At 48.4% G+C, this 13,428-nt stretch overlaps 2 protein-coding genes across 2 annotated transcripts; both read left to right on the top strand.

The window, feature by feature from the left end:
- The first annotated feature begins 2,361 nt into the window (after positions 1-2,361).
- LOC142582677 (uncharacterized) lies at positions 2,362-5,030 on the top strand. The gene is made up of 3 exons (XM_075692616.1): positions 2,362-3,122; positions 3,621-3,769; positions 4,755-5,030. The coding sequence occupies exons 1-3, from the start codon at positions 2,377-2,379 to the stop codon at positions 4,907-4,909; spliced, it is 1,050 nt and encodes a 349-aa protein (XP_075548731.1). The 5' UTR covers positions 2,362-2,376; the 3' UTR covers positions 4,910-5,030.
- Positions 5,031-7,962: 2,932 nt separating this feature from the next.
- Positions 7,963-13,333, top strand: LOC142581880 (toll-like receptor 9). The gene is made up of 3 exons (XM_075691324.1): positions 7,963-8,840; positions 11,343-11,491; positions 13,069-13,333. The coding sequence occupies exons 1-3, from the start codon at positions 8,212-8,214 to the stop codon at positions 13,218-13,220; spliced, it is 930 nt and encodes a 309-aa protein (XP_075547439.1). The 5' UTR covers positions 7,963-8,211; the 3' UTR covers positions 13,221-13,333.
- Positions 13,334-13,428: the final 95 nt, after the last annotated feature.

Below are 13,428 nucleotides of genomic sequence, written 5' to 3' on the forward strand. Positions count from 1 at the left end.
TGTCATTTACGAGATCATCCCAGAGACCTCAGTCATGCCACCCGTTTCCACATCACCTGACGCCGTACATGTCTCTCGGCTTAAGCCTTACTATGCCCTTACCGACGGCCCCATCTGAAGCACCGGGACGGTGCTTTTTCTGCCGGGGGCCGTGTTACGGTGGGAAAAGAGAACCAGGTCGGCGACGCTGAAGGCGACGATGTGGCGACAGCCTCTTGAGATTCTCGGCTGCTGTTTTATACACCTTGTAAATACGCCGTGAAAATAGACTTACACGTGTGACAATATATATATGGGGTATATATGGGCATGCTAATATCGGGCCTCAGTCCTCCCCCCACCCCCCACCCGGAAAAATGAAAACTCTCCGCCTATATAGGGCAGCAAACCGAACGCTGATCTGGTTGACCTCCCTTCCTTTTCTCTCCTTTCTTTCTCTCTCTCGCCAGCAAAACACAATGTGCCGTCAACCTAACATCACCCTCTCCTAAGTCCAACTCAGTCCCCCTTTACCATAGCAGTTTCTTAAGCTTTGTTAAGAAAATTTTGGGGCTTGTTAAAACGGCACTTTGCAAAGATGTGAAAAGTGCGAGCGTACTCTTCAAAGTGTGCGTTGGAACTTTGCTTCCTATATTTTTCTACTACAGTTCTAAATCTTACCGATAGTCTGCGGAAGCTATTGAAGTACATGTTAATCAAAGGAAGATCGCATCTTCAAAATTGGCGAAGCTCACGAATTTCCGCACATGGTTACATGCCACTAACTTATGTTGAAAATATTAATGAGTAAAAAGTGCACAATTTTTTTTACCATAATATTAACGTGGATAACGTGTAGAACCGAAATTCATGGCAGCAATAAGGTGGCTTGATTAAAGCGTGTTCTGGCAAATTCTGGCAAATTGCCGTTCATTGAACGGGGCAATTATTTGTCGTAGGTCTTGGTTACTCGGACATGTAGATTACGAAATGACATTTTATTTATATTGTTTGTTACATTTCACATTTAATTGATGACAGATGATTGAAAAAACTCAGTCCTTTCCACTCTGTGAAGAAGGATGGCCATCGAAGCTGTGTATGTGGGCCCCTTAATGGCGAACTGCACCTCCACCGCGGGTCGATCCGGCATTGCCCTATCTCCGGAACAGGCCCACGTATGGGGAGTGCTTAACGCCTGCTTCACCTCCGCCGCCGGTCGGCCCGGTCGGCCCGGCATTGCACTATCTTCGGTTTCGGCCCACGTATGGGGAGTGCTGAACGCCTGCTTCACCTCCGCTGCCGGTCAGCCCGGTTGACCCGGCATTGCACTATCTTCGGGATCGGCCCACGTATGGGGAGTGCTGAACGCCTGCTTCACCTCCGCCGCCGGTCGGCGCGGTCGGTCTGGCATTGCCCTATCTTCGGTATCGGCCCACGTATGGGGAGTGCTTAACGCCTGCTTCACCTCCGCCGCGGTTCGGCCCGGCATTGTACCATCTTCGGGATCGGCCCACGTACGGGGAGTTTTTTGCTTACCACGCCAACGACGCGAAAATTTTCTTGGACGGTAGAGGTATACAGGTTCACTGTAAAAAGAAATAGCGATTGGACACTACAGCAACCAGACCAGCTGCAAACAGACCGTATACAACTGAAACTGCAGCGTGTTCACGCTAACTATGCCTTAGCCCTCAACGTTATGCTGATCTCAGCCAGGAGCACCCTTCGCATATTTTTTTCTCAGCTTTTGCGGCACTATTGATTACCAGTAGCACTGAAAGTGAATACTGACTGATCATCTTGCAAATATAACTGCAGATTTCATTGCGTGGAAGCAAGTTTTCCTTATCGGAAGCCTGCTTCGCGTTGCGCAGCAAGAAATATGACCGTTCCGCTTTCTGATACAGAGCGGAAACCGCATTGCTCGGCGTATGGCGTGTTCTCAGGAGCAGCTAGCAAGATTAAACGGCCGGAAAAGTGAAGGTTGCGATGGAGGGGGGGGGGGGGCCTTTTGCATGCATTTTCTCTCGACGTCAGTCTTTACGGCGGCGTGCGGTCTCTATAGAAAGAATATCTGAAAGCTCTGGCAAGTGGGCGCAGCGTCTCGGCTTATCTCCCGCTTGCGGATGAAGAGCAGACTGAGGGATGTTACGAAAATGAGACCCACTATCGGCGCGCGAAATTCATAAAGTTTCTGCCGCACTGTCGGACACTCGGGCGGCTTGCGATACGCCACTTTTTTCAACACGCGTGCGGTATTCGGCGGAGAAGCCGCTCCGCGATGACCTTACAAGCGACGCCCTTCGGCGCATCAAAAAACAAAGGAGAAATGAAGCAATCAAGAGCGTGGTGTACGAACACACCACCAATTTGGAGATCAAGGCCAAGGTCGCTATGCTTCTCGAGGCGCCCTATAAGAAGGCGCAACTTGGAGAGGACGCGAACCCGGTGTGGTCACCGCAACTGTCGAGCGCGGCGAGAGCGATGTGTTCGAGCGTTTTGTCGCGCGGCCTCCTGCTGGCCTTCCTTGCAGCTTTATGTCACTCGTCCGCCGTACCCGCGCCACCCTCCTGCAAGGTGCACGAAGGACTTCACTATCGCCATTTCACGTGCCGCAACTTCCACTCTCTCGAAGACTTCCAGCAGATCGTCCACGACACCCACTCCGACAAACCGACTTGGTTCACCTTGTGGGACAGTCAGGTTCCCAAGATTCCTGGAGGCGCATTCAAGGACCTCAACGTTTCGGTTTTGGAGCTCCGGCGCGTCCACGTCGAGCATTTTGAGCCAACAGAGGGAGAGGAGAACCCTTTCCATGGCCTCGAGCAATCCCTTCACCGGCTGATGTTCAGCCTGGGGACCCTGCCGACTTCGTGGTCCATCCTCGGTCACCTGCAGCATTTGGAAGAGCTGAAGCTCATCCACTACAAGGACATGCATCTCAGCAATGATTTCAACAACCTTCCAAAGAGTGTTGAAACTCTTTACATCGCCGATGGTACCATTAAGAAGATCGACGACGACTGGCTGGCTCACTTGGATGATCTGAAGCATCTCGTTGTGCGCCAGACCGACTTGTACAACTTCACCAGGTCATGGTTGCCTAATCCAGCCCCTCACTTCACCACTCTAGACCTTCCGTGAGTACATCGCCTTCCTTTTTGCTCTTGAAAGGGATGATGTAGATAATACGCATGGGGCTCAACACACTTTCAGAGAGCTCAGTTATCAGCTCGAATTAGCATTTGCCAAGCAGCAAATGACAACGGTAAATTAGTTACATTTAGACAGGTATCCACTAGAGAATGAATTATCTAGATGCAGAAGTTACAAATTTACACTAATGGCTCCGTGCGCTGTATAATAAATGTCAAGCCCGGAAGGACCGGCAGATCACGCTTGGTTAACGGGACAGCGTCCAGGCTAATACGCTTGTAGCTGCCTGTCTCTTAAAACATAATTTTCCTTTCGCGAAGTCTAGTTTATTTAGCAGGCGTGAGGAAAGTTTATTATGAGCTCAGAGATTTGTGACTTCCGGTAAACTGGCACATAACTTACGCAACAATCTGGCAACGTATGCATAAGCCTGCACAGCGAAGTTCAGATTATGTGAATGAGCCCATGCGTGTCACTCGCAGGACAAACAAACTGATCTCGTTCCCCGCCAACCTGGACGACGGCCTGCCTGAGCTCAAATATGTGAGCGTCGAAAAGAACCTCATCACTAGTCTGCACGAAGAGGACCTGGCTCCGCTCAAGGACAAGCCGGTGCTGGTGGACTTTATGTGTAAGTATAGCCATTGTTGATGGCGGTTCAGTTTAAAGGTTCCTAAACCTCGATTGCGCCATCACGCGTTCAAGACGTGGACTGCGACAGGCACCCGCTGGTTTTATAGAAACAATGGGATGGCGGTGGGTGCTCGGGGCTCCAACACGTAGCTTCCACAACCCGCAAGAACGTTTCTCCGGCGCAGTGAAGGTCCTTACATAGTGCCCCTGCCTTGTAGGGTGTTTGCTATGTATAACATCTTCCAGTATGAGCCCAAACATGACAGTGGTTTACAGAAAGATGGAGTTTTGAACTGACGAAAGGTGGCCGGAAAAGAGAATACTCAGCCAACGTTTGAACCAGGGAACTTGTCTGCGTCGGGACAAGGACCCTGACGAAGACAAGGCCACATCTTTATAGGGATGCCTCTTCCGATGCTAATCCTTTTCGCGCTTTTTACCTTCGTCAGTGGTGAGAGCGACGCTCAGCCCACCCAATGAATGGGATCATCCGGACGTGAATGGTGGATGATGAGAGTGGCATAGAATCGAATGGAAAGCATTGCTGCAAACTCGCAGCTCAGGTGCACATTCGGAACATTGGCTTCAGTCTGGGGGCTTCCATCGTACAGCCACTGTATGCACTGTATACCACCAGTATAAGGATTCTGTAGAAAGCTGCCTATTTGTAACATGCGTCGGCGTAGTATCACTTACCGACCGTGCTTAATAAACGCCCTTCGTAAAATGGTTCTGTGAGGGCTTCCCACCATCAAAGCAAAAAGCCCACCGCGCGTCGTAGGTTATTCGAAATGAGAACGCCGAAATACAACGGAAACACAAGCACACATATGCATGGCGCTGTCTGCGTTTGTTTATCCCGTGTCCTAGTTGCACTAGCAGTACGTTGTACTTATTGCCGTCGCATGACGCGCCAACGAGCCTATTTTGCCATCCCTGTGAGGTTTCTTTGCTTTACTGTCGATTTTTACGCACACGTGCAGTCAACCCTGTGCACTGCGACTGCAAGCTGGCTTTCATCCTGGACTACCCGACCCGCTGGCACTACTTCCTGTGCGCCACGCCCGGAGAGGTGGCCGACCGCTACGTCACGCACCTTACCGAAGAGCAGCTTCAGTGCGAGCACAGTACCGCTTGAGGGACTCCGCCAGCCTGTGACCATTCACTTCGTTTGAAGTTTATCGTTGTTGCCCATCATGTCACCTTCGGTGTTATTTCTACGCGTTGCTATTCGAATAAATGCTCACACGACCTATGAACTGATGTTTGTTGTTTCTTCTGATACGAAGTAACATCATCATCATCATCGTCATCATCATCATCATCACCACCACCACCACCAACCTATATTTGCGTTCATTGCAGGATGAAGGCCTCTCACGCGATTTCCAATTACCGCTGTCTTGCGCTAGCTGATTCCAACTGGCGCCCTGCAAATTTACTAAATTCATCACCCTACCGAATTTTCTGCCGTGCTTGACTGCGCTTACCTTCACTTGGCACCCATTCTGCAATTATAATGGCCCTACGGTTTTCTGCCCTGCGCATTACGTGGCCTGCCCAGCTCCATTCTCTCTTTTGATGCCAACTAGAACATCGCTTATCACCGTTGGCTCCCTGCTTCACACCGCTCTCTCCCTGCCTCTTAACGTTGCGCCTGACATTTTTCATTCCATCGCTCTTTCGCAGAGGAGGAGGGAAGTTGAATGCTTGCGAGCGTGCGCGCAGGTTGAACACGTAAGTCGGCAGCGTATACCATTACGCTGCTCAACGTGCGGCTACGACCCATTAAAGAAAGCACTTTGAACCACCTCCTGACAATAATAATGAAAAAAAAATCCCCCGCTCCCGCTCCGGGCTTTTTGGGTCGCTTCTTCACTCGGCGTGACGTCGACAGGGTCAAGAACGTGACGTCACCGTTGCCAAAGCGGTCAATTAATCTATTTACGAAGCGCGTTGGTTCCGATCAATGTGTTAGTACGTCTGCAATTCAGTCGTACGCCTGCTCTTCCTTGCCGTATCGCTTGCTTCTCGTGCGCAGTAAACTGATTTCACCTCGTGGGGCGCATGGAGCAGTGCGCGTGCGGCGAAAACAACGTGTAGCTGAAAGGACGGAATCCTGACAAGCGGAAACTGATATTTTCAAACAATTAAGAGCGCCAACGTGACGTTTGGTACTGACGGGGTGTCTACGTGAATTCTAGATAAGCACGTGGCGAGAAGGATAGAGCGCACGTGGGGGGAGCGAAGGCGAGAAGGAAGCCGCTTACTCGCCTTCGAGCTCAGAGGTGGCAGAAGGGCTCATTAATAGACGCAACGGCTTCTCCAGTAGCAGAATTTTTCACAGATATGTCTGACAAATTGTCTTTTAGCCATCTGGCTGAGTTACTTGACTCAGTATGCTTATCGTTCAGGAATGCAGCGGAAATGCAACAAACTGCATTCTCTCCCATTTCATGTGGCGAACAAAGCGAATGCGGCAATTTTGGTGCGGTCGAAAAAAAATCGGAGTGCTGGCAAGTACTTCATGCGAGTGGCTGCCAGCCCCACGTTTAACCCTATTTCGAAAACTTCTTCTACTCTCCTCGACACAGAGTACGTTTTCTCTGCGTGATATCAGTCACAACGACCGTACTCTACCAGGGCGAACGCAATCTCTTGAAAAAACAGAAGAGAGGATAAAAAGTTCCGCGCAAGTGTCACTCGAGAACCTACTGTTCGGCAACTTACTGTCGCTGTGCGCTAAACGTTTTAGGAGTGGGAGAATTCGACCACGTGCAAAATGCCTCGTGCAAGCCGTGCCTTAAAAATAAAGCCCACTCTCGCAATGTAACTGTGAAAGCAAAATAGAAATAATGACCAAGCCACTGAGTGGAGCAACTCCCTCATGCAGGAAAAAAGAGTAGCCAGCATCATTTTCATATCACTTTTTTTTAAAATTGATTTTAAGAAAATTTTATACCAACGACAAAAGGCACGCTTCCTAGAGCCCCTCCATAGAAAGAAGTACGTGTGGAGGAGACCTATAAATGTAGGTGTGTTTTTCTCAATGTCTTCAGCTACGCAGAGGTTTACTCACATAACGGTATCATAAATCGTGTGACATGAAACTGTGAGCGTCATCCTTCAGGAAATAAGGGAAAGTAAAAGTTGTTCCGTCTGTGTCGAAAAAAAAAGAAAGGAAAAAGGAGAAACAGCGACAAGCTATCTATATCATAATTTGAAAGGTGTGAGCAGCTTTTCTGAAATTCTTCTTGCACTGCTGCTCACTAGTGGGCTCGGAAAATCATGAAAATATAGGTAAATAAGAAATACTATACAGTATTTGCCAGTAACAGTGTCTTGCCAGTCCCACATACTGGCAAGACACTGCGAGAGTGAAATGTAGATGTGTGATTCATGCCCACTTTCCAGTGCTAGAGAATCTGTCTCCCTTGCATGACAGCCATCACAAAACATCACCTTGTACTTGGCGCTCTCAAACTTGCTTTTACCATGCGTCGGCCACTGACTTGCACACAAACAACAACAAAACATGGACCCTGTCGAAAAATCAGCTAAGGAAATCAGCAAACGTGCCTTTACCTCAGCAGTCGCAATGTCATTGGGATGCAAAGTCCGTGATTTGGGCAACGCCATTTTACTGAATGGCACTGCGCAATCTCCTAAGCGACGCTGGAGACAAACCGGAGGACACCCAAAACAGGCCGATAAGCCGCCGCGTCTGGAAGGCGCGTCCTGCGTTCGCCAATAAACATGTGTTTTTCATTCTTATGCAAGCCGTTCTTGTTTGATTGTACCTCGTGCCGGCGTTGTCCATCCACTTTTCAAGATCGTTTAACAAGATAACTAGGTTCAGGTCGTTGTCGGTTGAGTCGAGAGCATTTATTCTATACGGGTGGTTTTTCCGGTGCTTCCTCCAGTTCCCCGCCGCGATAAGTGCCTCCTGTTGCGCGAAATAATCGCTCGTGACAGCTGGAGATGGAAGAAAAAATATAGGGAGGAGATGGTGGTGGTGAGGGTATGAGATGTCACAAAAATAAACAGCCGCGCGGCTGACCCCAAGATAGCAGCCAGACATGCGCCGAAAAAAACAGGAACACGCCACCAGCTTCAGTGGACGTTGTGCCGTTTATGCCCGTCCTAGGTCTTGTATATAAAGAGCTTTATGCGCCTCATGCACGAGCGACGCAAGCAGTTCGACACACAGAGGCGACACCTGGGACCTTCCTGGCACCCTACGCGGAAAGTTGCGAAGATCTAGGGCCCTGCGTTGCCATATACCACCGCTTTCACTTCGTTCTCGGTAGCAGTCGAGTAGAAGGACTGCGCAAAGACAAGAGAGATCCAGAACAACATTTTGTCACTCTCCAGGTCACTCCACCTCTGAACGTTTGACCAAACATTCCGGCTAAGACGGGCGCTTCTCGAGAAGCGACAATGTATTGCCTGCACGTGGTCATCCTGTCCTTATCGGCGGCCGTAGCGCTCGCCGTTCCTGCGTGCGAACTCTTCGAGTCCCGCGATTACCGGCGCTACATGTGTCGTGAATTTCGGACGGCCAGCGACTTCACCGAGCACGTTCGGCGATATCCGTCCACGAAGCCGACGTGGTTCTCGCTGCACGAGTCACGTCTTTCCGCGCTGCCTCCGTCGGCCTTCGCGGGACTCAACGTCACGGTCCTGGAGCTGAGGTCGGTCGAACTGGGACGTCTCGACCCCGCCGAGACCGAGAACCCTTTCGCCGGTCTCGAGGACACCCTGCGCAAGCTCACGTTTAGCCTGGGCACCATGCCGTCCTCGTGGTCCCTGCTGTCCGGCCTGCGGCGTCTGGAAGAACTGCAGATGCTTCACTACGCGCGCCTGCGACTGACGCGCGACTTCAACTACCTGCCCAAAAGCCTTAAGACGCTGCTCATCGCAGATGTTACCTTCGAGTCCATTGAGGGAGGATGGATCAGCGACCTGGTCAACCTAGAGCACCTCATTTTCCGAAACACGGGCCTCGACAGCTTCAACAGGAACTGGCTACCTTCGCCGGCGCCTCGTTTTACCACCCTCGACTTGCCGTGAGTAGACGCCTCTCGACTCTATCCGCCATAATTTACCAGAGCTGGGAGAGCTTGACGGAGCGAAGAAAGAAGCGCACAGCACAGGGGGTGCTCAGAATTTGTGTCTATCGCTTTTCTCCCTTGTGCGTTGAATCCTGGGGTAGAGGTATGGCGGAACAAACGCTGGAAATGCTTAAGACAAGTTCGGCGTCTGCCACGCGTGCGTTATCTGTCCCGTCAGCTCCAGTGCTGATAATGGTTACTCATGGGATTATAACCACCAACTCGGGATTATCTTTCTGTCTCAACATAGTCCGAATTACCAAGGCCGGTATTCAGAAAAAGAAAGCTCTTAGGCTAGAATTGTTCGTAAGAGAAACTTCCAGTCACTACTGATGCCGTACATATCGTAAGCGAGGGCGACCAGCCAACGGCAAATAACACAATAGCTTTTCCACAGGGCCTAGTTTGTGCATGCTTGAAATGATTAGAGAGCGCAAAAAAAAAAGAAACAGCGCGAAATAAAAAGTGCTTGTCCCGTGGCCACTCATTTTCTTTCGTCTTGTGTTTTTTAGCCCCTTTTTAAGCACGGGAAGTAGCACTTGTGAACGAAAAGCTTTGTGAACTCGGCCCAAAGTTACCTCCATTATGCTTACCACGCTCGTAGATTCTCTGCATTTCTATTTCGGTTTGTAGTTCTGAATCCAAATAAGTCCGTGCTTTCTTTTTACTTTGACAGCAGTTAGTCTTCTCGAATCTGCCCGTTGTCATCATCAACGAAACACGACGACTCTTTTTGCCGTCATCAAGCCACCTGTAGTCTTCCTCGGCTGCTCCATTGCCACAGCGTGGAGAAAAAAAAACTTCGTCACAACCCACCCTCCACCGTGATTGAGCTCATGACAGTTAAGCAATGTGCAAGTGGGAGTCGAGTGCACTAACCACTGAGCTATGGCGCAATTTTTTTTTCTTTCATGGTATTTATTACAGTAGCATTCAGCCCGACATTCACGAGTTGTGCATAGTCAGAGAATGGAGGGCACAATGAAAGTAACACACAGAAAAGGCAGCGTCCATATTGTGAGTGGAAACGTTGGTTCCACTTTATAAAGGTGGTAAGGATAGGCACCTCACCAAAATAAGGTAACAGTCCGGTTATATATCGAGTCAATCATAAATATGCGTTAGGTGTAGTGTCACCTGGATGAAATGTACCCAAGTAGGTACAACCGTTTCGGCGTTTCGGTCCATGATTCGCGTTTACCGCAAACTGTGCTTTCCCATGAGAGGAAACATATCGAAGGATATGCATTATTATCAGTGGTCGGCAGCAGGTATCACACAATAAACGTGGCTACAGAGAAAGGATATCTTTGTATCTTCTGTTAACTGTCGCTTGGTGATGTGCCAGAGACAATTGAACATTGTTTCATTAGCTACACCGACGCCACCCTATTTTGGGATGTCTTCCAACGGACTTTTAGAAAAGAACTTTGAAATTAGAGCTATCGTGCAATAACAGTGCTGGGAAATTATTGCAAGGCTTTGCGCTCCGCGCCGACTCAAAGATTGGTGGCGTCTATGTATGTATTTTCTGAGGCCAGAACGCGCGATACTGTAGTGGTCGAGGAAGACATTTTGTGCTTCACTGGTACCTAAGTCTCCTGTTTGATTGAATCCACCCCCTTTGTAGAAATGGCCAAGAACACAATAGTTTTAGGGCGGTTTGTTGGGGGAGAGGGGGAGGGGGTGCGCTTGTTTAAGATGTACTAATTTAATGTAACATGGGTATAAGGATTGGAATGGATAAACTTTAGTAAAGGTATCGCCCTTTTATTCTATTCGCTCTCTTCAGTGATGTTTTACGTGTACCTTTATCTGTCTCCGGTTTTCGTGCCTGTTGCTCTTACAACTTCGAGGATGTGCACCACAGGGTCCATTTTCTTGCTGCAGCTCGTACGTTAGGTCCGTTCATTGAAAACAGGCCCCGGCAAATTGGTATAGCGAAGGTATTACCACAAAAATGGCCCAGTCGAGCCCAAACAGGTGTTCCGAACACACACAAAAAAAGCTGTGAATTCTGAAAATATATACTTCTGCTGCCGTCTTGGTTGCTATAGGCGCACCCAAAAGTAGCACCAAAGACAAAAGAAGACAATATGGCGCGTCGATGTGGGATCGGTCTCGGCAGCCGTCTCGTTTGTCTATCGTTGCCTTTCTTGTACCCAACTCGTAAATACGTGTTTACATGTGATCACTTGATTTCCGCAATGTAAGAAATTGGTGGAGCCGCTGGCCAGCCATAAGAGAAATCGGAGCTCCGCAGTGGTCGCCACCTTGGTCTGGACAAAGAGGGCCCGAAACTCACAAAGTTGACAGTTGATTAAAGTTGATAGCATATTTACTACTTGAAGCTACGGGCGACAACGCACCATATCGAGACACAGAGTGTATTTTGCGAAATGTGTTTATAATACTGGGGGCGTCCACTGAATTATGCGCAATCACGCTTGCTTGCAGGACGAACAAGTTGACTTCTTTCCCGGTAGGACTTGGAGATAATCTGCCAGCTCTGAACTACGTCAACGTGTTCAAGAACTTAATCACGACGATCAGGGAAGAAGACTTCGCACCCATCAAGGATAAGGTGGCCGTCGTCGACATGCTGTGTAAGGCCTGATTTCGAATGATTGCCTCCATATCGGAATTTGATTGCACTTTTGAGTACAGGAGGGCACGAAGTCGCTATGGGGATATTCCAAGGAACGGGTGATGGTGAAGAGTGACAGCTAGTGCGGTAATCTTAGAGCCAAAAGAAATATCGAGAAAAAGAAAGACATCGAAAAAAAAAACGGACGACAACACAGAAGAACTCTAGCAAGGGAATCGCCCTCAGTAAATCAGAAACTTCTGAGCGACGAAGTAACTATCTCGTCGGAAGTGCTCAAAAATACAGGCTACCAAAAAAAAAAAGAAAACAGGAACAGGGGTGATCATCCACTGAGTGTGAGACCATTGTCATTCACTCCAACTCACATTGTATAAGCATTCTGGCGTTAAATTTAGTGGCGCTAGAAATATATAGCGAAGTGCAAGAAAAAGGAGTAGCATTGTACTGCAGCAACAAACGCGATTTTGAAGCTGTCAGTAGCCTCTGAAGGGCACAACGCCAACCGGTCCAAAATCAGAAAACAAAAAGAACAGGAAAGCAAGACTTAAACAAAGAGCCTGAATAAAAGAAAGAAAAAAAGAAAGAAAGAGCAGAGAGCCAACTCAGAATCTGTCTACTTTAATCCGTAACACATTTGACGTGTTACGTGTTTCATGTGTTAAGAAAAGACTGCGAACGAAAGAACAATGAAAACCTCAGGCTTATAGGCACGTGTGCACCCATTGAGCAGAAAAAGGGTTGTAAACAGAAGCATAGCAAATAAAGTTGACCAGTAGGCTGAGTCTCTGCGAAAACCCTAATGCACTGCAGTCTTAGTTCAGTACGAGCAAAACGATTTCAGTACGGCTGGTCTTATGTTTAGAAAAAGCAGAACATAGCATTTGCCGTAAAGGGGTTGAATACGTTATGTAAGTTGCGTGAGTCTCGGCAGTGCGGACCATCGGTCAACAGAGAGACGTAACTGATAGCGTACTAGACAGTCTTACGACGCTATCGTGGACTAATACCACTCATTCGCTTGCGGTGAGGCGACGAGTGCTTTTGTGTGTCTTTGTAGGCTTTACATAGGTTTTGAACCGCTTATACAATCTTTCTCTCTATTATTTCTGCCCCTTTTCCCTTCTTCCAGCGCAGGATAGCCATCTAAGTGCGTGTATGATTGGCTTCCCTTCTGTATGTATGTATGTATGTATGTATGTATGTATGTATGTATGTATGTATGTATGTATGTATGTATGTATGTATGTATGTATGTATGTATGTATGTATGTATGTATGTATGTATGTATGTATGTATGTATGTATGTATGTATGTATGTATGTATGTATGTATGTATGTATGTATGTATGTATGTATGTATGTATGTATGTATGTATGTATGTATGTATGTATGTATGTATGCGTTAAAACCCTAGGGGGTCAAAATTATCCCGGAGTACTGCAGTGCAGCGGCCCTCGTATCATATCCCACTGCGCAGATTTTCGACATTAATACGCACAAACATTTTTTTTTCCTTTTGTCTGCAAGTCCGTCTTGGGTTGTTTGTAATGCTCGAGCCTTTTCTGCCACGCAGATAACCCGATGCACTGCAACTGCACCGTGTCCTTCATCCTGGATTACCCGTCGTCGTGGCATTACTTTCTGTGCGCCAGTCCGCGCGACCTGAAGGACACCTACGCCACCAACCTGCGGTACAATCAGCTCAAATGCGAGAGCATTCCCTGACTAACTGCTGCTGGGCCCCGTACAGTTCGTGACTACCTACAGCACGGATAAACGCGGAGCCAATGCGCTTCGGTGCACATTCGATTCCGATTAAAAGTGCCTACGTTCGCCGACGATCACTCAGATGTTTTTCTTTAATTATACTTTCATTTGACTCCGGGTCGAGTTCCCCACAAACAACGACGCGCTGATTGATTGATTGATTGAT

Source organism: Dermacentor variabilis, chromosome 5 (genome assembly GCF_050947875.1).
Source record: "Dermacentor variabilis isolate Ectoservices chromosome 5, ASM5094787v1, whole genome shotgun sequence".
NCBI lineage: Eukaryota > Metazoa > Arthropoda > Arachnida > Ixodida > Ixodidae > Dermacentor > Dermacentor variabilis.